At 40.4% G+C, this 25,354-nt stretch overlaps 1 protein-coding gene across 2 annotated transcripts in view; it reads right to left on the bottom strand.

The window, feature by feature from the left end:
- Positions 1 to 25,354, bottom strand: part of LOC146546628 (capping protein, Arp2/3 and myosin-I linker protein 3-like) — a 35,189-nt gene that overhangs the window by 5,792 nt on the left and 4,043 nt on the right. For both annotated transcript variants that reach the window (XM_085264751.1, XM_085264752.1), the window contains exons 3-32: positions 23,619 to 23,669; positions 23,470 to 23,529; positions 21,343 to 21,464; positions 21,091 to 21,185; positions 20,714 to 20,784; positions 20,525 to 20,598; positions 20,372 to 20,447; positions 20,199 to 20,287; positions 17,511 to 17,605; positions 17,115 to 17,201; positions 16,530 to 16,639; positions 16,347 to 16,424; positions 15,915 to 15,991; positions 15,268 to 15,372; positions 15,048 to 15,117; positions 11,899 to 11,980; positions 11,690 to 11,786; positions 11,406 to 11,460; positions 10,639 to 10,811; positions 10,458 to 10,526; positions 9,938 to 10,031; positions 8,722 to 8,820; positions 8,517 to 8,636; positions 8,318 to 8,431; positions 8,065 to 8,240; positions 7,852 to 7,939; positions 7,646 to 7,765; positions 4,139 to 4,205; positions 3,622 to 3,809; positions 3,191 to 3,270 (exon numbers count right to left, since the gene is read on the bottom strand). In XM_085264751.1, coding sequence (XP_085120877.1) covers positions 3,191 to 3,270; positions 3,622 to 3,809; positions 4,139 to 4,205; positions 7,646 to 7,765; positions 7,852 to 7,939; positions 8,065 to 8,240; positions 8,318 to 8,431; positions 8,517 to 8,636; positions 8,722 to 8,820; positions 9,938 to 10,031; positions 10,458 to 10,526; positions 10,639 to 10,811; positions 11,406 to 11,460; positions 11,690 to 11,786; positions 11,899 to 11,980; positions 15,048 to 15,117; positions 15,268 to 15,372; positions 15,915 to 15,991; positions 16,347 to 16,424; positions 16,530 to 16,639; positions 17,115 to 17,201; positions 17,511 to 17,605; positions 20,199 to 20,287; positions 20,372 to 20,447; positions 20,525 to 20,598; positions 20,714 to 20,784; positions 21,091 to 21,185; positions 21,343 to 21,464; positions 23,470 to 23,529; positions 23,619 to 23,669 — 2,882 coding nt within the window. The remainder of the gene's footprint in view (positions 1 to 3,190; positions 3,271 to 3,621; positions 3,810 to 4,138; positions 4,206 to 7,645; positions 7,766 to 7,851; positions 7,940 to 8,064; positions 8,241 to 8,317; positions 8,432 to 8,516; positions 8,637 to 8,721; positions 8,821 to 9,937; positions 10,032 to 10,457; positions 10,527 to 10,638; positions 10,812 to 11,405; positions 11,461 to 11,689; positions 11,787 to 11,898; positions 11,981 to 15,047; positions 15,118 to 15,267; positions 15,373 to 15,914; positions 15,992 to 16,346; positions 16,425 to 16,529; positions 16,640 to 17,114; positions 17,202 to 17,510; positions 17,606 to 20,198; positions 20,288 to 20,371; positions 20,448 to 20,524; positions 20,599 to 20,713; positions 20,785 to 21,090; positions 21,186 to 21,342; positions 21,465 to 23,469; positions 23,530 to 23,618; positions 23,670 to 25,354) is intronic.

Genomic DNA, 25,354 nt, shown 5'->3' with positions numbered 1-25,354 from the left:
GACTGCGCACCATTTAAATAGGAGAGGACGAGGATCAAATACATGTGAAATTGTAGAACACCTACTGCAAAAATGCATTCTTGTTCTTAGTAACTGTGAAAAAGAGGTGAAAACATGTGGACTAAAAGGACTGGAATAAAGTTATGCAGAGATATTTTCAGTATTTGTTGCAGTATCTGATATGAGATGCAATGTAGAAGCTGAACTGCATGCTCTGTGTCTTTCTCTTTATTTTTGTAACACTGCAGCAACTGATTACACATTGAACAAAACCACCAAACCAGATCTGACGTTAGGTCACAAAGTACCTCCTGGAGATCTCTGTGAGGTACCTTAACGACTACTTTGATCATCAACATGCAACCACCAACTGACCGATCATCTTACTACCAAATCACAAACTCTAAACAGTCCAGCTCCACTAATCATCACAAAGTTAATGATTTAATTAAGAAGAGATGAGGGTTGCCGGAATTTGCTCGATCTGCCTCTGAATGTTCGAGCAGACAGCGGGACATAAGGAGCGAGCCAAACCTCGCCGTGAGATTGCATCAAAGACAGACAACACACTGGCCACAGAAACAGTCTTGTTGGTTTATGAAAATCATGAAGCATAAGCCAATTAAAATAACAGCTCAGTAAAGGTGTGAACACACACGCTGTCAGAACTCAGCAGGGTTCACAACAAAGGAGGAAGAATCATTGATCTTATGTCTTGAAATGCAGGGTTTTCTTCTGAAGCCAGGTCAGTTAAACTGCAGACATTTTGACTGAAGGATTAGTGAACTAAGATTGCAGAAATGTATCTTGGTTAACAAACTAACATAATGAAATGTTTAAAAATATCACATTTACTAATTAGGAATAATAATCAAAAACATAGCCTGCAAAAAAAAAAAAAAGAAAAAAGAAAAAGAGATAAAGTAACAGAGATGCAGAAACCCCTCCTGAGTAAGTAGAAAACCTTTCAACCCTTTGAAGGTATCTGTTTTAAAAATTCTTTTTATTCTGATGTTTAAATATATAATCAAGTCGGAGAAACACACTCAACACAGTGCATCAAAAAATGTAACCACATACAAAGGCAGCTTTTCAAAAGGCATAATTAAGAATAAAATACCATTTCCAAAAGGCTTTCACAGTATGACTACTGTTGTTTATAAGGAAAATAACCAGCTAACATTACCGAACAAATACTAAACCTATTTATCTTGAGATATTACAAGTGGTGCCCGAGATTGTTTTCAACGAATTAAAGGGAACCCACTATGCTCATTTCCTCTATATATTTATTCTTGGACATTACTAAAATAGTTTTGCATGATTTTGAAACTATGTCTTTCATCTTATAACAGGCCTTGGTGCACCCCTCAGCTCATCCTCTGAAACAAGCTTTTTGAGCTTTCTTCATCCTTCCCTTAAGGAAACTTTCTTCTGATTGGTTGTCCCTTATAAAAAAGCCCATCTAAACAGTGGGTGGTAGGAGATGTATGCCTGGGATTACCATATTTAGGATATCCCTTCTCTCTGCCATACAGAGCCAAGAGTAGAAAAACGCTGTTAGAGTAGTTTGAAGCCTGAGCCTTTTGCTTATAGGGATTAGTTGTACTTATACATACACTGACCTCATTATTTTAAGCTTTGGCCATGATTACCAGGAGCACCATATACACAGACAGAAAAGAAGGAAACACAAAATAGGATCACTTTCAAGTCATTATCTATGTGTTTAACTAAAATGAATTGAAATGAAATGAATTGACAGCTCAGCATCTTAGCAAGATAAGCAGTTTGATTTTAGCTACAAATATCTATTTTATTCTACAAAAGACACATTTTTCAGAGTGCCTGGCTTTCAGTGCAATACAATAATTTGTCTATTCATTTTGTGTCTTTTGTTATCTTCTTTTCTTGGCTTGCCACTGAGACAGTTTCCCTCTTTGTTACATAATCGGATGGAAATCATTATATCGATTGATGAAAAATTCTCTTGGAGTTACTTATTTTGTAATTCCCCTAATGCAATCCATGGATGTGTATTGCACACATACATTTTAAATTGCTTCAACCCATGTACCCATTTTCCTTTTACCAAGTTATCATAACTATTTACACAAACTGAACAGAGCATTAGCTGAGCTCAGGTAAATTCAGCCTGGAGTATCGGCTGATGGTTCAGCTGATCCTCATCTTTGTAAATATCCAGTTTGCAAATCACAAAAAGACACTGTCTTTAAAGAGTTTTTTCTTGCACATTCTTACTGCACACCTGCAAGCCACCTTGCAACCCACCACAGTTCCTTCTTTGCATTCTGTGTCTGCCTTAATGCATATGATGCCCTTTGTCATTCATGCCTACTCTGTTCTCTGCTAAGGTCTTGCTGCTGCTCACCAGTATGCAAGTGAAAGCTAGCTATTTTTTCCCTGCCTTATGCTTTCCAAATATGTGGACAGAAGGGTGGGGATTTGTCCCAAAACAAAACCTGCTAAATATATCTTACTGCAGACTGACAAACAATCTTCTTCCGACTGTACCCACCAAGCACTGAATGACCACTAACATTGTTTTCTGGGCTAAATCTTGTCAGGTAGTCATGGCCTTAAAAACAAATCCCTGTATGTCTAAATTTGGTTGAAAAAGTAAGTTAAAATTCATCTTTTCAAGACATTGCAAAGATGTCTAGAAATAAAAATGGGCTCTTTTTGCTGTTAGCGCATTCAAAGGCAGTCTGACAACACAGAGTGATGACTGCAAATAAATCCCACAAAACCAAAACCAAAAATTTATTCACAACCTCATGTATTCAAATTATAAAGAAGCCCAAAAGCAGTAAACATGTCTTCTTGTATTCACGGTAAACCAACCAACTCTTGGACAGCTTATTAAACACCTGCATAACTATGCAACAATAATCTAAGGGTGACAATAAGTTCACTGTGATGGATTACCCTGCTCCAGCAGTCGTGAAGTCTGCTGATTTTCACAGTGCAGCAAAATAACGGAAAATTATGACTGGTGGGAAAAGTAGGAGTTCTTTGGGAAACAACAGTAATTTTAAGTAAATGTGAGATGCAGGTTTGAAATGCAATATTCAGGGAATGTTTTGTAAGGTCAGGAGAGAATTACAGCTGACAGGTTGCTAACAGAGTGTAAGTATTGTCAAAGTGCAAATATAAAACAAACTCTTACCTATCAGGGAGCACTCTTTTCGTGTAGAAATCAGGGAGTCCATCATCCAGAGGGCTTATCCCACCATTTTCACTGCAGTGCTGTGCACACACAGACACAAACACACACTTAAAATCTTTTTAGAGAGGTCAGTTTAGTGGGTTTCATTTGTGAATGTTATGTATTTGCAATAAAACAAATGGATTACAATGCCTTTACTGAGATGACATAATCCAGTTGCAGGCACCCAATTTGAATAGATTACTTCTGCAAAGATAGCAGTCATCGCCAGCAGGCACATATTTTGGGAAATGGGAGAATTATGCATAGATATATAGATAAATGGTTGGAGATTTGCGTAAAGGTGATGTATACTGAATTATTGGGTGCAGCTGCAGATTATTTAACATTTTAATATGTGTCAAACAGTGCCAAGATCAGGCAAGCTTTACTCTCTCAGACGGGATGTGCCCTCCCTTGTGTCTCCGCGGAGGCCTTGGACGAACTCGCGTTACGTGATGAAGGGGCAGACCCTGCGTAGGCAGCTCTGACAGACCCTCCCAGGATGCCGAACGGGATAGCGGTGACGAGTATGATGGCACGGAAGGGGGTGGAGAGGAGCTGGAGTCATCACACAGGCCTGATGGCAGCGAGGAGCAACAAAGGGATAGAGAGGATGTGAGGACAAGAAACTGAGAAGGAACTGTCAAAGAGTGGGGAGATTACAGGGAGTCATCATTTCTGCTTCAAAGTCATCAAATTCAAAACAATCAGTAACTGCTCTGACATATAGTGACTCAGACTTGGCTCAGGCTAGATTATAACAGCCATTAACAGACTTCTGAGAAGAAGAGATGGAAAAGAGGGGAAAACCGACTACAGAAAACGCTAATGGAGCTTCGGGAGAGACAAGGAAGGGGTCAGAGCTGACTGAAGAGAGAGGATAATAGGCTATACAGCAGTACTCACTCAGCCTGGTGGAGACAGGTCGTATTCGTCTTGTTCTAGAGCTGTGCTTCTTAATGGCTATTGTGTCCTGGGAGAAAAAAAGAAAAAGTAAAAGTTGCTGAGATGCTGAGGGAAGGAATTAGAACGAGACACGCATGCAAACAGGCAAACAGGTCAACGGAAATATTGTACAAGACGACCTTTAGGGCAATCACCGCTTTTGCCAATGAAGACTTGTCAAGTCAAGGTGCAAATTTTAGACATATTGATCATGATGCTGTTTAAAATCCAGCAAAAGCTTATGGATTTCACATGTAGAAAGAGCAAAAATGTTCCCAGTGAAGCCTTTCTCTAGTTGAGTGGCCTTATATGTATAATGTAGGCCCAATGAAAAAAGACTGACTTTATTGTGTGTAGAGAAAATGTGGCAACCACAAATCAGCAGAAGTGCTGTTGTGCATACGTCACATAACTGCGGAGTTGGTGTATGGAGCCATGAGGCATGTTAGAGTAAGCTGACAAAAACCAGAGGTCTCCCTGCTACAGTTAGGAGAGACAGATTTGAAAAGGTAAGAAAAACAGACTGAGGAAACCCAAAGTTTTAAGTTAAAGATCCAATTGAAAATAAATGACTGCAGAGAGATTTTCAGAAGAAACAAAATAGTTGGCTAAGTGTTTCTGGCCTTGATAGAGGTGCTGCTCTAGGGATGACACTGCCAGTCTCATCAATTTGGTCCAGACTGAAATAGAAAGTAGCACAATAAGGGGGTGAAAATTTCAGCCAACTCAAACATTTGGTTTATATATCTGCAATATAACTGTACCATCATTTAGACACCAGCTTCACAAGACTGCTAATATTATCAATAGCCCATCAAGGTAAATGAATCTTAGGTTATGAGTGCAAAATTAGACGTAAATATAATTAATTACATTTTAAATATAACAGAAAGACCCAGGACGGATCCTTGAGGATCTCCACAGGTAATGTTAGCAATTACTGTTACTGTCACCAAAATCAGGCACAAGAGCAGACAATGCAAAGACCGTTTACTTCCCTCAAGAATATTGACCCGGACTGTGATTGCGTAAAATATTTGAAATGAAGCTTGATCAAATGCATTTCATTAAAAAGCTGAGACACCAAAGTACTGAAGCCTACAATGTCCATGATGTATTAGTTGAGACAGCAAGGTATTGGTTTCATTTTTGCAATACAACAATCTTCACTAGCTGTATTACTCAATGAAATAGCAATGTTTCAAATTCCTTGCAGGTAATGATTGAGCAGACTGTGATGTATAAAGTCCCGTACTTAAAGTAGATTCTTGAGATAATGTCAGGGGGACGGTTTTACTCCTGCAGTTTTACCAGCTGTGTTGTAGATACTGAGCTATTGATTTAGTGCGTCAGCAGAAATTTCCTTTTTCTTCCTTTTTTCAGGTTTATTCGGCCTCCTGGCATTTCAGCCATATTGGTAACATTCAGATAATATTTGGTTTTAGGTTTAGTTTTCTCATTTGGAGAGATGATAAGAAGAATTCTGCAACTAATAGACAGACAAAAGCTCTAATTTACTGTTAATGAGCAAATGTAGATACAGCACACAGCGGAGAACTCATTTTAAAACTGGGAAAGGGAAGGAGGTGTAGCTGCTCCATAAGAAGATAAGAATATTTTAATAACTTCAGAATTTTGTGCATCAACATCATGGAGAGCCACAAACTTAAATATTCATCTATAAAAAGCCTGCTTTTTCTTCATTGTCCATTGTCTATTGTATCTAACAATAACTTGATTTCTGTTTAATGCCAGTCAGGCTTTCAGGGTAGCAATTATTGGCCTTTTGAAACATGGACATTCAATATCGTGCTTCAATCACTACAATCAGTAGAAGCTTCTAAAGGCCAAAACACAATTGTACTGACTATACATCATCAATTCAAGTATTGTTAAAGCGTCTCCAGTGAAGGAGTGGGAGCCTTTCAATATTTCTGACCTTTAACTGTAGTGTTCCTGTCAGGAAAGTCAGCTTAATGTTTCAAATGTCAAAACCCGGAGGAAAAAGTCCTCATTCCTGCAAGTTTTGTCACTACTGAAACACTATTTTTGCCTTAGCTGTAGTGCTCAAATTTAATAACGGGATAAACAAGCAGGGGATCGTAAACCTAATTTAATCAGCACACTTGCTGATGCATATATGATTGCAATGACAAACATGAAATATTGCGATTATGCAACAAAATACAAAACTGAGAAACAATTCTCCTTTCCATGTCAGACACAAATTGAAAACGGTTTGAAATATTAGACTAATATATGTGAAATCACACTACTTCAGGGTCTTCATGAGAGTCATGATACTTTATCATAACTCCAGGAATTCAGTTTCTACAGCTAGCTGCTCAGAGGCAAAATAAATGCTGAAGGCAAGGTGGGGGGGGCTACTTCCTGGGCTTTTTCAATTTGCTAAAGATTGCTAAGAGGTAATGTTAGATGGGATAAAATTAATTTAAATCTCTGAAATGATTTTGTTTGATAGCAAGAAAAGATCACACGGAGAGGGCTGCAGGTAATAAAGCCCCCTCAGCCCATTTGTGTTGATAAAATTGGGCATACTAAAAAAAAGTAAAACATTTCCTGTAAACATTTACATTTAGTTATCATTTCATATTTACTAACGGCATCCTTATCTCATTTCATTTCGATGGCATGTTGGTGCAGTGTTTACTGTTACTGCTTTACAATTAGAGGGTTTCAGTCTCAACCACCTGGTTCAAACGGGTCTTTCTATGTGTTCTGGAGCTTGGATGCTTCCTCAAGGTACTGTGACTTCCTCCCTTAGTTCAAAGACATTGGTGTTAGGTTAAATGGCAATTTGAAAATTTGAAACTGGCCCTGAGTGTGGTTGTTTATCCGTCTGTCTGTGTTGGCCCTGTGATGGACTGGTGACTAGACTGGCCCACCGGCTCCAGCCCAGCCTGAATTGGATAAATACTTACAAAAACGGAAGGATTTAAAGTAAACAAAAAAATTGAAAAATTAAACTCTGCGCCTCTCGCAACCGCTCATTTAACATCGGAGCACATGAACCCCGGGTAACGCTCTGCTATGACTTCAGGAATATGCAATTTCAAAAGTGTAGCTGAAGTTCAACAAAAAATTCTGGGAGGCTGAATTTTCTGGAAAATTTGATAGCGATTGTGGTAGCGACCACAATTGAAGGCATGTAGAAAACCACAAATTCCCAATTTGTGAGGTGTACTCCCTTCACCCTCCAACTGGTGGCGGCAGTTGGCTCCCACTCCCTGAGCCTGGTTCTGCTGGAGGTTTTGTTCCTGTTAAAAGGGAGTTTTTCCTTCCCACTATTGCCAAGTGCTTTCTTACAGGGGGTTGTTTGACTGTTGGGGTTTTGCTTCTTGGCTGTTTTTGCGTTTTAGCATTATATCAATAAAACTGAATTCACTTTAAATATTTAATTGAATATTTCTCGTATATGGGTCCCAAGACACACGTAAGTTCACTCACTATGCTGGTGCTGAGCTCTTCATCTGTGATGTCCAGAGAGTCCCTGTGCCTGTTAAACCTCCAGCCTGTCCCATCTTCACACGTCCCCTCCCAGCATTTAAGATGAGAGACCTGCCGAGTCTGAGAAAGACAGCACTCCTAAAACTTTTGCTCCAAACAAAACCTGTGTATCCTTTACAGTTTCACAGTAAATGCTTTGTGTTTACCAGGTTCTTATGGGTGGCATAGAGCTCCTGAAGGATCTGGTCCACAATGGAGTTGGTGAGATAGGAAACCACTGACAGCTTTACTTCTCTGCAGAAGATTGGGTTAGAGGAAAGGGAGAGACTGACGGGAAGAAGCTTGGTAAAAGTGAGAGCAAATCAATATTCTTCTTATCAAATTCAGACTTATTGTTGCTGCTTCAGCGTCTCACTTACTCCAAGGCTCTGTGAATGTCCTGTGCTGCTCTTTCCATAAGGGCAGTGCGAATGGCAGAGCGAGGGATGGACACACGCTCAGAGACAGATGAGAGGGGTGGGCTTAATCTCTCTGCTGCAGAAGAAGATAGAGGGCAGAGCTCGCGGCACAGAGACACCATGGAGTCGACAATCACCTGCAATGGATGCGAGCGATCGGTGACTCTGTCATCTGTTACATATCAGTGTCAAAAAAAGAGGCTGCTAGATGTACCTGCAGCTCCTTGTCAGCAGCTTTGGCAAGTTCGCCAGCCAAGGAGTCGAGTCTCTGCCGCACCGGCCCATCCACAGACAGCACATGAGCGAGCTCACACAGTGAAGGGTAGAGCTTGGAGCACCACAGAGAAAGGATTCATTCATATTCAGTGTGACAACAATGCAAATACTACGCTTGCACATTTCACATCACTCACAGCGCGAGAGTTCCTCGCCTCTTTTAGCACTTGTTTTGCAGCTTGAATCTCCTCCATCTCTCCGACGCCCCGTAATAAACACACCTGCTGCTGGACACGCACACAGAGGCGCTCCATCACCTTGGAAACAGACAGGCGGGGGAGTGTTACAAGTGCAAACACTCACAAACAGACGCAGATGCGAGCGCACGCTGACGAGCCCTACCTGTTCGGCGGTGCTGGTGACCAGGCCCTGATGGAGCCGCAAAGCCTGTCTCTGAGAGAAGCGCTGAGTCTGGTTGTTCCTCACCAGAGCACGCTGGATCTGTGCGGCAAAACGATTATCACGATTATACTCTCACCATGAAAACATGAAGAGCACAAACAGAACATAAGAGGCGGCAATGCAAGAAGGAGATTTCAGCAGAAGGAAGAAAGTGCAAAGAGCCAAGTAGAGGGTGCTGTCATTTTACAACAAGCAACAAAAGCATCTTAAGACTAAGATGACTGTAGAATCCTTGTTAAAGCTTTAGAGGTGGCTCCCTAAAGCTCTTAGAAATTAACACAGCCTTTATCCAAAGCCCTTGTCCCTCTCCTTTCCTCAAGAGAGAAATAATTACAGTAATAACTAGAATTTGCTTGTTAAGTCTAATTTATGAATCTCCTAAAATGCCACTTTCCCGATGCTGTTTGAGTTTACATTCATGTATTCATAAACAAGTAAACAGAAAAATAAATGAACAAAATTATTGCACATTTATTCACCACTGTCTGTTTGTCGGCACCGCAAACAGAATATGTTAAGAGGCTCTTCATGGTAGGCGCTTGCACTCAGTCTTAAGTGCTGCAGAAATTTAAGAACATATGAAGAAAACATTCTTTCACAGTTAGGCTTAGGATGAACTTGCTTTCCCGATAAGCCTGTAGTACAGCTTCATCTCAGACATATGAAGCTTTTAGATAAACCTCGTCATCTCTTGATGAATTTCACTGTTTTGTGCGAAACTACGCAGATTCCTCCAGAGGTCCAAATTTTTGCACAACACGTTTCTTTGAGCACACCAAGTTTTCATTCAAATACCTCATATTTGTTTTCATTTGCTTCGGATAATGTCTTTGTCTACAGTCATAAACATCTGCTCATTTATGACCTCAAAGCATTTGATGAATTTATAAAAAGGGCAGAAATTAATTTTGAAGAGTCAACACCAAAGTGTTTTGTTGTGAACTAGAAGAATTTAATTAAATCCCTCTAGCGTCTCCTGTAGGTTGAAAGCTTTTAGGGATTAGGGTTGTTAGGTAGGGCTCTTTATCTCTGTTTTTGAGTTACCCCAACGGTCCCCAGGCCACTGATGAAGAAGCTATTAAGCTTTTTTTAATCTTCCCAGTTTTAAGTAGTACTGTAATAACTTTATTGGTGGCTTTACTCCAACCGTCCCAACCTTGGTCAACGCCTGCTCTGTCCTCTCAGGGGCGCTGCGGTACGCCTGGCTGATGTCACTTAGGGGTAGAGGCATGTACTGTAAGGTGAAATTACTGAGAGGAGAAAGCAGAAAACGAGGGAAGGGACAAGTTATTAAGGGAGACAGTAAGAGACTAAAAAGAGAAAATAAAGTGGGTTACAGAGTCCAGGGTTAGTTAGGGTTAATATCCCCACTGGACAGAGCTCATCCTAAAATATTTTTCCTGTGCCATTCAGTGACTGAGTAATACTTTGATCCTTGCAACCATGTCATCTTTTGCCTAAAGGCAAGTCTGGACCACTTAAGATAGCAAAGTGGAAAACAACAATTTGCACAGCTGAGCAACATGGTTAAATGTTCTCAAACATTCTTTAATAACATTTCTTAAAAATAGTTCTAGCAGTAGATGTGTAAGACATGCTCTTATTTATTGATTAGAGTCCAGTGGGCATACATACAGAATAGATGTTGATAATATATATTTTTTTAACACTCTTACTGTTCAAGTGCTCGGGCCACATCGAGAAATCCTGCTGCGGAGGTGTTGTTGCGATCCCATGTCACACTCCTGCAGGGCAAGGTCAGAGTTGCATAGAATACAAACTTCCACACAGAGCACAAGTCACTGCAAAGAGTGCAGAAACCCAGGAAAAAAACTTTACACTTAGTCTTTCGTTCACCTGAGTGTTGTGTTGATTTGAAGGGCTTTGCTCAGCATCTTGGCTCCAATGTCTTCCATGCTATTCCCGCTCAGATCCACTTTTCTCAAGCAGGTGTTGCTACCCAGGGCGTTGACTAGCACGGTGCCCCGAGAACGCAGGCGTGAGTCGCAGAGGGACAAAGACTGAAGGGCCTATAGAGGGAGGGGTTACAAGCATGTGAGTTAATAAACGAAGCGGAGAAGACTGTTCAGGAAAAAGAAAAGAAGCACGAGAAGCCAGGAGGTGACATTTAGCAAATAGTGCTTTGACTTGACTTTACATGCTGTTTGCATGAATTATTCACAATATGTGTAGTGATATAGACACTGCGCCCACAATGTTAACAGAGGAACAGTAATAATTGATGAAACAGTGACACATCTCCAGTGAAACATAATGCAAAAATTATGTGCCCAGGAATCTGAGCAGTATTTTAACTGTAAGCAGAACCCTACTTTTAATTAAAAGCAGTATAAAGAAAGTTGACATATGGGGAAAAAAATGTACAAAAATATATTCTCATTTTGAATTTGACACAAACAAATATATGTAATCATTCAGTCTTCTGAAAAAAACATTATTTATTATTTTAATAATTTAAGTAACTGAAAGTCAATTAAGTTTATCTTTGCAGAATATGATGAATTTTAATGTCTCTGCAGCTGATTTATGCTTTTTCTATTTCTACTGTTTGCAATCAAAGCACATTGCCCTTTAAATTTTGTATATCTATTCTAGTTACTCACACATTCTTCTTCTTGCATGAGTTGAACTAGCTTCTGCAACACTTCATCCAGAACCCTGCAGATGACAAACACGGAAACAAAGCAGGATGAGCTGGGTCGAGTCATCTCCTGCTGCCTGAGGAATGGCAGCCACTTATGAAAACAGAACTACAAGAACAAATGTGTATATTCAAGCTGGCATATGCAGTGCAAGCATGTTTGTGCTCAGATACACACACAGTCATGCGCATAGGGTATATCCATAAATAACTGCAGTAAAGCATGACAGAGAGCACTGACAGCACCTGTTTTTGATGTTGAAGTTCTTGCCCAGATGAAGGTGTTTGAGGGAAGGGTGTCTAGAGAGGGCTGGCAGGACTGTGAGTAAGTCTGCGTCGAGACCTGTCAAAACACACACACACACAGCTTGACATTAGCAGCCCACTCCAACCTCAGCTGCCCAAGGATAAAAAGTCAAGGTCATGGTTGGATGTTCTGCAGCGTGCCACTGTACCGTTGTCGGAGATATCGAGAGTAGCGATGGAGGAGACTCTAGGGAAGAGTTCCTGGATTACAGCAGCTCCTGCAGACCTTAGCTGGAGAGAGATAGAGACAGATGGGAAAACTAACATGTGCACAGCCATGAATCAGAGTCATTTTAACTTCAGTCTTTGGGGAATTGTTCCATTTTCCACAGTGGGGCAAATTTATGGATTTATGTCCCTGCAAGCTTTGCTTTGTTTGTGATCTGCAGCAGTTCAGCTCAAAGAGAGGGGAAACCCTTTACGCTTCAGTACACAATCCTCTGTACTGTTTAGCTATTTGATTTACTTAAAATATATAGGATTATCATTAGTAAGCTCTTTAAATCTAGTAAAATACAGGGAGTGCAGAATTATCAGGCAAGTTGTATTTTTGAGGAATAATTTTATTATTGAACAACAACCATGTTCTCAATAAACCCAAAAAACTCATTAATATCAAAGCTGAATGTTTTTGGAAGTAGTTTTTAGTTTGTTTTTAGTTTTAGCTATTTTAGGGGGATATCTGTGTGTGCAGGTGACTATTACTGTGCATAATTATTAGGCAACTTAACAAAAAACAAATATATACCCATTTCAATTATTTATTTTTACCAGTGAAACCAATATAACATCTCCACATTCACAAATATACATTTCTGACATTCAAAAACAAAACAAAAACAAATCAGCGACCAATATAGCCACCTTTCTTTGCAAGGACACTCAAAAGCCTGCCATCCATGGATTCTGTCAGTGTTTTGATCTGTTCACCATCAACATTGCGTGCAGCAGCAACCACAGCCTCCCAGTCACTGTTCAGAGAGGTGTGCTGTTTTCCCTCCTTGTAAATCTCACATTTGATGATGGACCACAGGTTGTCAATGGGGTTCAGATCAGGTGAACAAGGAGGCCATGTCATTAGTTTTTCTTCTTTTATACCCTTTCTTGCCAGCCACGCTGTGGAGTACTTGGACGCGTGTGATGGAGCATTGTCCTGCATGAAAATCATGTTTTTCTTGAAGGATGCAGACTTCTTCCTGTACCACTGCTTGAAGAAGGTGTCTTCCAGAAACTGGCAGTAGGACTGGGAGTTGAGCTTGACTCCATCCTCAACCCGAAAAGGCCCCACAAGCTCATCTTTGATGATACCAGCCCAAACCAGTACTCCACCTCCACCTTGCTGGCGTCTGAGTCGGACTGGAGCTCTCTGCCCTTTACCAATCAAGCCATGGGCCCATCCATCTGGCCCATCAAGACTCACTCTCATTTCATCAGTCCATAAAACCTTAGAAAAACCAGTCTTGAGATATTTCTTGGCCCAGTCTTGACGTTTCAGCTTGTGTGTCTTGTTCAGTGGTGGTCGTCTTTCAGGCTTTCTTACCTTGGCCATGTCTCTGAGTATTGCACACCTTGTGCTTTTGGGCACTCCAGTGATGTTGCAGCTCTGAAATATGGCCAAACTGGTGGCAAGTGGCATCTTGGCAGCTGCACGCTTGACTTTTCTCAGTTCATGGGCAGTTATTTTGCGCCTTGGTTTTTCCACACGCTTCTTGCGACCCTGTTGACTATTTTGAATGAAACGCTTGAATGTTCGATGATCACGCTTCAGAAGCTTTGCAATTTTGAGACTGCTGCATCCCTCTGCAAGATATCTCACTATTTTTGACTTTTCTGAGCCTGTCAAGTCCTTCTTTTGACCCATTTTGCCAAAGGAAAGGACGTTGCCTAATAATTATGCACACCTGATATAGGGTGTTGATGTCATTAGACCACACCCCTTCTCATTACAGAGATGCACATCACCTAATATGCTTAATTGGTAGTAGGCTTTCGAGCCTATACAGCTTAGAGTAAGACAACATGCATGAAGAGGATGATGTGGACAAAATGCTCATTTGCCTAATAATTCTGCACTCCCTGTAAGTAAAAGCATAACAGATTTTTGGCAGTTGACAGTCATATTATAACATAGCTGACACTTCTGCCCTTACAGTATTTAGTGTTGGAATGAACTACAATTACAAGTACATAAACATAATTTAGAGGTATTTGTGTTTGGGGTGCTTTGACATATATCAACAGATATCACTATAAATTTGACAAATACTGAAAGGCTACAAATCTAAAAAAAATAACTTAATTCTTTTATATTTACAGTGATATTAATTTCTTTCCTTCAATCACATCATTTGGCAGCAGGACGCATACATCTACCTGTGAGGAGAAGCTTATGATGGTGACAGGCGGTAAACATTAAAAGCACCCCCCCCACACACACACACACACACACACACCACATACACACCCCCACCTCCGGCAACGCACACAAAAAAAGAAAAATCAAGATGAATTAAAAAAAAAGAAAAGAAAGTCAGTTTAAAAGTAAAGCTTCTAACTGCAGAATGTAAATCTATAAAACTGTGGGCTGAAACTAAGAGACTTATGACCTTATACAAACCAGATGTCTATTTACATAACCAGCAGAAACACTATTATTTTTCTAGCTACTGCCAGGCAATTGCAAAGCTAATATTTATATTCTGCCATCTTCCCTTCTGGGGGAAATACACTTAAGCTGCCAAGTACTATGGTGTGTTAACCAGTGTCTAACTCTCCCAAATAACTTTTTTTGGGAAGTTGATAACTCTTTGTTGGTTTGCCATCAAGAGACCAAGTTTCACATTACATGCATGGTCATTTGATCCATTTTTAGTCTAAAAATACTGATAATGGCTGCTTGCAGTAAATAATCTTAACACTTTTACAAAAGTTCACCTTGAACTCCCTTTCAGAATCAGAATCAGAATCAGAATACTTTATTGATCCCTGGGGGAAATGCTTTCAAAGTCCAATTTGAAAATAAAACTTTTCGGTTTATCTCAACTGCATCTGATGCAAGATATGCTCATCTGATACACTCCAGTGTAAATAAAATCAGCTGCATATGGAGGCCACGAAAGCTTGCTACTTTCTTGCACTATAAACCTGTCAATGAAACCGAAAGCACAAGTTAAAGCTCACATCTGCACTCTGCATTTGGTTCAGAGGGATTCAAAAACACAGGTGACCTATAGCTCAATACTCCGCCTGGACACCTCCCGTGTTGAAATCCGGTGTAGGTGTGAAGATGAGCTCTCACCTCACAGCCGCTGATGTCCAGATGAAGGTCATTGATATGAGGATTGGAGGTTAACCCTGTGAGGAGAGCCCTGCGGAGACAGAAAGAAGAGAAATGACGGACAAGGAAAAGACAAGCAGAAGGAGTATTAAAGGTCTCGCTGGCACAGCCTTTATTGCAGAGGAGTTCAGATAAAAGGGAGCATATTTGGATAGAGAATTAGAAGTGACATGGTAGGTACCTCAGAACATCAGGGGGCAGCTTCATAGAGGCCAGGCTGACATGAGTGAGGCTGAAAGCTGAGCTGAAAAACTGACGGAACAACGGCAGCGTATCCTTCACTTTCCTATTGGATTAGAAATCCCCCCCCCCCCCACAGAGGATCAAAGCGAGAAGATGTAGAGGTGAAGAGATAATACGGAGAGTGGGATGGGATGAAAGCAGATGAAGTCACACTGTTGACATTCCAGGTAAATTTGAGTGCAGAGCTGAGTGTAGACTACTGACAAAGAATGAGAAATATGAGTGAATATTGCTTTGGTGTAAGAGGAGGGAGCGAGTGGGGTCAAATGATAGATAGCTCTGCTTAAACATTCATGAGTCTTATCTATGCAGACTGTGCCGAAAGTTCTGCTTTTAAACGGCAGTAGACACACCCACAGAGAGGAAACACAATGTTCCAGAGATTCCCACAAAGCACATTTCTGATTTCCCATTAAGCAAGAAATGAAGATAACAACTGACAAAAAAAGAAAAAGAAAAAAAGATGGAGACGGAATGACATGAGCGGAAAGATGATGCCTTTAAGGTGAAATAGGGATGATGTCTTCCCAGATTTGGGTTTGGAGCTGCGTTTATTGTTTCGGTAATCTTAAAGATATGACTAACCTGTGGGAGAAGGAATTTTTGGAAAGATTCAGAAAGGAGAGATCAGCGCAACACCCCCTCAGAAGAGCCCCAAATAGCTGCATGACACACAGGGTGGAAACGGTTAATTTGGGCTGAGAATTGCACGCAGAGAGAAATGCATTTTTTTAAAAATTGCACATGCATTAGGGATGCGCAGATAGTGATGGCAATGTTGCTTTTTTGTGTTTATTTTTGTTTTGTTGAAGAAATCTCAATTATAAAAAAAACAACTTCACTGACTTCTAGCTTGTCGTCACGCACTCTTTGAACATTTAGCAGCAGACAAACGTTGGCAAGTGCTATCCAAAAAATGTAATCTTAGTTACCAATAAGCCCTTACTGCTCTTCAGGCGATATCAAAGTGCATCCCAAAGACACACATTTGATCACACCCACCCATTAAATACTCACTGAGTCAACACAGCAGTCTGTGCCCGACAGATCCAAGTGGACCAGGCAGTTGGGTTGAGACAAGAAGAGATAAAGGTTCTGCGAATAGGTCGAGAAGAGGAGAAACATCGTATTAGGCTGAAAAAGTGGAGATTAAATGGGGCAGCGTGTATTTGTGTTTCCAGATGGCTTGTGCTTTCTGACCGATGCATCCTCCCCCGAGAGGACCCCGGGGTTCTTGCTCAGGTCCAGGTGCAGCAGGGAGTTAGAGTACTCATCGCTGGAGCACAAAGCCTGAGAGAGAGAAACCACTCCTGAGAGAAAGGGGAGTAGAGCGCAGAGAGATGAAATGAAAAATGAGAAAGATGAGAGCTGGTAGCTGTACAATATTAAAAAGGAGAAAGAGAATGCTCTCAAAACATTTTGTGTCTTTAAATTATTCATAGACATCTTGGAGCAGCAGGTATCAGTGGATGTTATGGGAAGTAGCGCAATTCAATGTAATATTTAAATTCTCCGCTGGGTACCCTGTGCGATGAGACAGTAGCAGAAGGCATGCTGCCTGCAGGGTAAGTAAATATGGAGTCATAGCGGGGCGAAAGCATAAAACAAAGCTCTGAAAACATTATATCCCCTCAACCACAGTATGATCTAACCCGAGCTCTGAAAGCTGCAGGGGATCCAACTTGTTCTCCTCCTGATTTTGGTGAGTAACACCTGTGCCATACTTTTATTTAACTCACAGACAGGGGTAAATAAAGAAAAAAACAAGGTGGGGCAACTCCTAACCTTTGGAGGTGAGTGAGGTCTTGGAGAGGTTGAGGAGACGAAGCCCCTTGCTGAGGCGACACACTTGCTGGATTAAGTTGGACACACCTGCAGCATGAACACAGCAGATATAAAAAGTGAGTCGCAGAATTTCTTGTCACTTGAAAGTAATTTTCACTGTAACAGATGTACCTGCTTCTGAGTTAACGGATCAGGGACCAGATAAGCCAAAATGAGCCACTATTTTCTTTTACTATTGGACTCAACAGACCCTTTCGGGTAATATTTAGATATAGAACAATGAGAGCCAGTGAAAATAGAACTGTCTTTCTTCATCACATCAAACACAAGCTTGAGTTTTTCTCCAGACCCAAAGATTAAATTAGAAAAACAAAAAAGGGAGATAATTTACGATACCTTGGTTATCCAGTGAGTTGTGCGCCAAGTTGAGGGAATGGATGACAGATGCAGGGTTCTCTGAAAGAGCTACTGACATCTTCTGTGGGAAGTCACTGCAAAAGTGGGTGTGCAGTTACCTACAGAGAGCTGCAACTGCAGTTGAAGTATCAGGTTCATTATAAATCTCTTGGTTTATAAATGTTGAGTGCCCATCATGATGTACTGATGTGCTTTTTGTGTGACTTTTGCTGCATTGCCACTACAAGTGACATAGTTACAACAGCCATGTGTGGCCAGAAACACAGTTTTCATAGTTTTGCTGCAGTTCAGGGGTGTCAAACATAGGGCCCATGGGCTGGAACCGGCCTGGCAAAGACTCCTATCTGGCCCACTGGATAGTTTTGAAAAATGTGAAGGAGGGCATTAATTTTGAACTTTTAGCTGTATTTTCAAAGGTTTTGCAGCTTTGGCTACTGACAAAGATGTCCCTTACAACCATTCTTACTACACTAGAGTAAATAAGTTATAGATAAAGATAGAAAAGATAAACAATGACATGAGAGAAAACTCATCTACTATGGAAATGTCATTTTTTACAATATGCTCGCATTTTTTTAAAAGGACATTTTATGTGAATTAACAAAATGTTTCTGTTGTTTCATTACAGGACCGTCTGGGATTTAAGCTACCAGAACTTTGTCTGTAATTTTACATATTTATTTCTTACAATTTAAGCTCAAACTGTCATTCCTGGCAAATTTATTTCATTTATTAGATCAATATTTCTCTATCATGTAGAAAAAGAAGTGCCATCTGTTAAATGTGTAGTCAAACTTTGCACTGATGGAAGCAGGAGTTTCACTGATCCAACCCACCTAAGATCAAAGTGGGCTGGTATGTGTCCCACAGTGTAAAATGAGTTTGACATCTTTGCTCTAGTTACTTGTTGACATGTTCTCTGAGCTTCTGTGTTTGAGAGGAAACATAAAAGCATACCATAGCTGATTCTTAAATAAATCGCTGCAGAGCTTCAGGCCAGCTCATATTTTGCAGATATATATATATACTGCATTATTTAGGAAATACATCCATTTTTATACATAGTAGCTCATTTTCAGAGGCTCAAAATTAATTGGAAAAACTAACAATTTTAAATACAAGGATTATTTTTAATACTTGGATAGAAATTCACAGCCAGTGACTGTCTGAAGTCTAGAACCCGTGGATATCACCAAATGCTGCCTTTCTTCCCTTTAGATTCTCAGCCAGGCCTTTACTGCAACCAGATTTCAGTCATTGATTGTTTGTGGTTCTCTCTGCATTCAGGTTTGTCTTCCGTTACTTTAAAGGAATGGTCCATTAGGTTAAGATGAAGTGACTGACTTGGTCCTTCAGAATTCATCCTGCTACTTTTATCAGCAGTCACACTATCAATAAACACTTGTGACCCGGATCCACTGGCATCTATACATGACCACGCCAAAACATTGCGTCCACCATGTTTGACAGATGATGTGGTATGCTTCAGATCATGAGCAGTTTCTGTCTTTTTCCATACTTTGTCTTTCCATCATTCTGGTACAAGTTCATCTTGTTTTCAATAAACCAACTAGTATTTTTCCAGAACTGTGCAGGACGAGAAGTTTTCTCACAAAATCTAATCTGACCTTGTTGTTCTTGAATGTAACCAGTGGTTTGCACCTTGTTGTGACTCCTCTGTGTTTCTATTCATGATGATGTCTCAAGAATGTAGTCAAGGCGCTTCTAAAATCATCTGTTTTAGTTGTCTTCTATAGTCTTGTCGGCTTTTTGATGCTCATTCGTTTAAAAGATCCAGTATATTGTTCATTTGACCATTCAAAGTTTTTTCTATATGTGATCGTCTTCCTTATTTGCATTGGCATCTGCGCCAAACTCACATAAAGAATTCCAGTGAACAGCTACCAAAACAAGTCCAACTCCTCATCCTTGCATCTTCTTTTACCTGGCTAATTTGTCATACAGTAATGAGGGAACATACCTCACCTGCTTAGGAAACTGCTTGTCAGCCAATGGTCAAATTATTTTTGAGCCTCTGAAAATGGGAGATTCTGTATAAAAACACAATTCCTAAACTGTTAAAGAAAAGGTTTATAAAACCACTTAAATCAAAACTAAAAGTCTGAAATTTAGAGGCAAAAATTCTATAAAATCCAACAACTTTTGGCCCTCATTGTATTTGTAGCGAGACACTTCTTCACCAAAGCATGAACACAGCTTAACAGCATAAAACACAAAGATATTTGATGTCATTCAATGAAGCGATTGAAACAACTGACAAACACTGTGGTGTCACTATGAACTAAAACTCTATGAACTTACACTACATTCACAGACAAGCACTTACGCATACAATACATATATAATATATAATTCAGTAGTACAGAGATTTAGCCTTGTTCAAGGACATACAAGTTAATCAAAATAAGGCCAACAATTGACTCATAGAAGCAGCATTCTCAGGTATTCTGACCAAGTTCTTAGCATGGGTCAATCATTAAAAGACAAACACCACTAAGGTTCACAAAATACACTTAAAACCGTTTGGTAAATGTTGTCATTTGCATTAAAAAAAAAATCAAGGCAGGATAAAATTAATGCCCATTTCAGGAATCAGAGTTTCTATAATAGTCAAAGCACAAAAAGTAAATGAAGACTGCTACTCACGATTTTAACCCAGCATTCTCCAGAGTGATCTCTTCAAGGCTGGAGGATTTGCTGACTGTGTGCAGGACCTGCTCAGTGACCTCTGAGCCCTGATGCATGAAAGACATATTTAAAACCTTGGTCGGTGACCCTTCAGGAATACTGTAAGGTGTAGCACACAAGTTTATACTTACAATGCGCAGGTCTTTGCAGTACAGTTTAGTGAACCAGGTGTTGTAAGCCATTGATGCAACAATGACAGCCAAATCTCTGTAAAAGGGAAAAACTGGATAAATGAGGAACTGTAATTTGGCTGCAATATTGCCCAACCGCCATTCGTTCCTGACCTGCTCTCCAGGTGGCTGAAGTCCAGCAAGTTAAACTCCCTGTTGTCCTGAGAGTGATAGATGGTGTCCACATCCTAGGAGAAACATTATCAATGAGTGCATGACACCCCCCTCATATTGTGCACAGTCATATATATGTAACATTCAAACACACTCACAGTAACACAGGCACAGCCCCACAGCTCTTACCCACTGCACTTCCTCCTTGCAGCTGATGCCATTATAGTCGCACAGAGCAGCGTAAGTCTCTGAGAAGCCTCCTGAGAAAGGAAAGGGGGAGGAACAAACAGAAGAGGGGGAAAAAAAGAGTTGATGAGAACAGCTGCTTCCTTCAGCAGTAAATGGCAAAAAAGGGAGGAAAATGCACACAGAAACATTTGTCCAAATTATCAATCTTTTATATGTGTGACAGCACTAAAAAGAACATCTGGGAGAGCATTTGTAAAGTACGTGTGCCAACTTCCTCTTGAGTCTGCCAAGTGGTGTACACATGCTCATATCTGTGTGTGACTGCCTGTGTATGCATGCGTGCAAATTCCCATGTTTGATGATAACGTCTCTTTTACCGCAGGCCCTCTGTGTCTCCACTGAAGTCTCGGAGCTGGGTGAATACTTCCTGCTGCCCTCCGAAAGGTCACTGTCTGAATGACAGATGGAAGGGCTGCAAACATAAAAGAAACACAGATACTGTAAGGAATCATTTATCTTTTGATAATTGCGCAAATAAAGGTCATCCTTCTTTAAACTTTCCAATTTTTCACCACTGCACAGACGTGACTATTTATTCTCATTTTATCTTGAGAGGCACCGACACTTACGCAAAAATGGAGTTGTTGAATATTCGAGACAGAGCGAAATTTATATGGCTGACCACATGATTGAGGTGTTCCCGTGACTCAAACCTCAGGGAGTAACTGGACTTGTCAGTGTCGATAACAACCTGCGCATAAGAAAAATATCCGTAAAAGACTGAAAAATATCGTGGCAGTTGAATCTTAAATTTCATTTATTAAACAAATTAATGTATCTATTTTTTAATTACTTGCAATTAAACTATATGAATTATATATGAAACCACTGGACTAGTTAAATGGAATGATGACACAACTTCGTAGATTATCTGTCTGTTATAATAAACACTAAAGTGAAGGAGCAAACAACTGCAAGTATAAATGCAAGTATATCAGAGCTATATCAGGTACTTGACTATGATAGGAAAGATTTATCCCTTACATAAGCACATAGCCAGGTTTACCTTGATAACTTATACTGGACCTTAATCTCTGTTATGCTGTAGCTCTTTTCCACAACAGCCACTGACCCGGAGATTTCTATGAGCTGAACCTTTAAGAGCCCCTGAGGTCTAGATTGAAAGATCTTCCTTGTTTTTCTCCACAGCTGTTTTCACACACCCACTGCATCTCTAAACTTTTCTACACATGTGAGAAAGCAAATGTCTGAATCAGTCAGACTGGATTTTGCCCTGCCAGCTACCAAGTATATAGTCTGCATAATGTAAAAATTGAACCAATGTGAGAACAGTAAGTAGAAGTCATTGCAACCTTACTACAGAAAATACCTGTAGTAGTGAAAATAGGCCTGAATTGGAAAATCTTCTGTTGTGTGCTGCATGTGGCACGAATTTGGACAACGTACGGACATGATTCTGGTCCCATTGTCAAGAATTCAGTGTAAAAAACTGATATTAACTGGGTGGCAATTTGCATTTTAGTTAAGGCCACTACAATACAGTCAAAAGAAGACTATTTCCATCTGCAGTCATTTATATTTGGTGCCATAGAGCTACCAGACCTTCCATTCGCATACATAGATAAGACAAAGAGACCAGTAGCAAGACTCCACCACAGAACAGAGCGGGTTTGATATTCGTTAAATTAGTCCAAAAAAAAAAAACATGGAGCTGGGCTATAAAGCAGCTTGCAGAGCAACAACTGTGGGCCAGCCAAAGAAGCTTGGGTAGCTAATTGGATACATAGAGGGGTATCATCTCAGCCGATCTCATCTCCGTTGATATGAGCTGGCAATGAGATCAGCTGATCTGCTGAGATTACAGCTAAGCTTACTTGCCTAAACTAAAGTTATGCTTGATTATTCAAACTGAGCATCAGTGTATTTTTTCTCTCCCTGTTGTTGACTGTTGTTGACTCAGTTCTATGTTAGTTAGCAGCTGATTGAACCTGAGCCTAGCAAAGAGTTGTTTACATTAGTTCCTGATGACTTCACTCCACCTCCTTCCTTGCTCCTAACCAGGTGTCATTCTGACCATGGCTATTAGAGTCCCTAGATTGATATCTATGAATTGAATCTGTTGTGGCACTGGTCCTTGTGAGAGTTGAAAGAGGGGAGACACTTTTCTCTGAGGCCTGACATAAAATAAACCGGGGGGCCATCCAGGATCTCCAATACTGCAAGCTTTAATACCTTATCCCTAGAAATAACAACACACTTTCCACACTGTGAAACAGTCTGCAGTCCTTGCTGTGTAACAAAAATGCTTTTATATCCTTCAATGTCTCCTGAGTGGAGCTAAAATCTAGGTCCAGGGACCTGCCTGCAAAGCAAGGTAGTGGAAGAACTTAGAAGAAAAAAAGCAGACCTGACAATAATTTTCTGGTTACAGGTTATTAATTTCCTGTAGGAGAAAAAAAGCCTTTTAATCTCACAAGCAAAGGCTTAAATAAAAACTGGGAAAAATAATTAAAAATTCTTGCAGTAAGTTTTTCCTTGTTGGCATTACATCAACAGTAGAAGAGAATAAGTTAATAAGAGAGCTCTTACTGTCACAGTGGCTGTTTTAATAAATATCTAAAATGCTTTTATCCTGCCTTGAAGGCCATAGTGATGTAACTACACCATTATACAACTGCACAGACAACTTTGTTGTTGCAGTGGAGAGGAGTGCATGTAAAAATGTAAAAATTCACCTGATGTTCAGGTTGAGAATTCAAAGCTCGAATCTCCAAGAAGTTGAATGTGGTTTCTACCTGTTGCCAGAGACATAGTTGACATTTCAGCTGGCACGAATCTAAAAGCCTCACACTGCACATTAACTTGAGAGGGTGGCAGAAAGTACCTTTGTGGGAATCTTTGGCGCCAGGAAATAGAGACGCCATGTTGTGAGCACCTGGGGAAAAAAAAGGAAATAAAGCAAATTGAATGAAGACTCTTGAAAAGTTCACTGCACAGTCATACTCCCCAGGGAGAAAACAGTCCCAGGAGTTTCCATGGTAATGATGAGAGGGTCTATTCATCTACTGATCCAGCAAATTGCTATCTGTGTCAGCGATAACGTCAAGCATTAACAGATTAACATCTTCAAGTCTGAGAAATGGTGACATGCTGCAATGTTTTAATCACAATGACACAAACATAAAATGTAATTTCATTATCATTCTATTACTTCTGCTGTGGGTAAACATGACAGTGGCTCATACATTTAGTTCGAGACACGCAGTGCGCCTCTGGGCCCAGCGAGCAATCTCTTCTGGTCATTTAGCATCGCTCCAGGTCTTTAATATGAGAACCGCCAAATTTCAGGGCTAATAGATGTCTTCTCTACCGTTCGCATCATAGGATCTGTTCTAAACACAGAAATGCGGGTCATGGTGGGTCAGGACATCAAATTAGCTTTTTTGCTTTGCCATCTTTGCTAATTTGGTATCTGCGGTCAGAGGCGTGTTGGATCATTTTTAGTTCAATGCAAACTTGATGGGAGTTTGGACGTGACTGGAAATTTGAAAGCAAACTCAGAGCCTGTTTGTGCATCTCCATCTGAAGGAGCACACGCACCATTTGTGTGCGTGCACCCACTTATTTTTGGCTTGGAGACATTTGTGTCATGCAGCTTTTGAGTAAATCTGATTCTGCCCCTGATTCTTCTTCTTGAGAAACAGTTTCTTTCTTTTTGTTTTTCTTGCAAACACACACTCTATAAAAAGAAGAAGAAAAAAGTCAGTGTCTCGATCCATCAAGGCAAACAAAGAATAGTGATTCTTTGGCATTTTGCAGCTCTCCACCAGCCCCTAAGTACTGCCCTCTGCTCTTTTTCTTCTCCTCTTCTGCTCCGTCGCTTCCAATCATTTACTCCATTCTCTCTGATGGGCCTGCTAAAACACTCCCCGAGGACAAAGTCTCCCCCCTCCGCCCACCCCATGCCCATGTGTCTCTCCCCAATGAAATAAGTAATTAAATTACAGCTCTCTCATTCTACTGTTATTTTTTGGAGAAGGGAGCTTGACACAGGCCTGTCTGAAGCACACATTGACAGCCTCTTACACCCACACAGCAAGTGAGGTGTCGAAAAAGAAATCATTCAAAATTCAAAATGTGCATGTGAGATGGAGAGAGTGTAAGAGAGAGGTGAAGATCTGCGCTTCACTTCAAAGACTGTCTGAAGGAGTTGATTAGAAGGACCAGATTGTATCGCATTACGGTGATGAGTCTGGGTTACGGGTGGTAGTTAAGAGAGTGCATGCAAGTAAACAGAAGTAAATCATGCTGATGCAGCAGGAGAGAGAGACACTTATCGAGTATTCCACTTCAAAGGGAGACCAGACACACAGCACACATATTGTGGGTTAATTATGCAGCTAGATAACAGATATTCAAATTCTGTTTTGTTTGACAGTTTGGGTGAGGCCTCTGCAGATAAATTCATGTAAACCATAGTGACAAAGCAAAACCACCAATCACAACCTCAAGCAAGCTTTCAACTGCTTACTTCCGACCCTGAACTTCCAGTGAAACAGGAAAACAAAAACTTAACACAATTAAACTCTCCTCTCTCCTGCCAAATGCTAACCTGGGTGC

This window comes from Mchenga conophoros, linkage group LG23, assembly GCF_057382185.1.
Source record: "Mchenga conophoros isolate Kocher_MC1m ecotype Shallow Benthic linkage group LG23, M_conophoros_male_GT1.1, whole genome shotgun sequence".
NCBI lineage: Eukaryota > Metazoa > Chordata > Actinopteri > Cichliformes > Cichlidae > Mchenga > Mchenga conophoros.
This window is presented reverse-complemented; position numbering and strand designations above follow the sequence as displayed.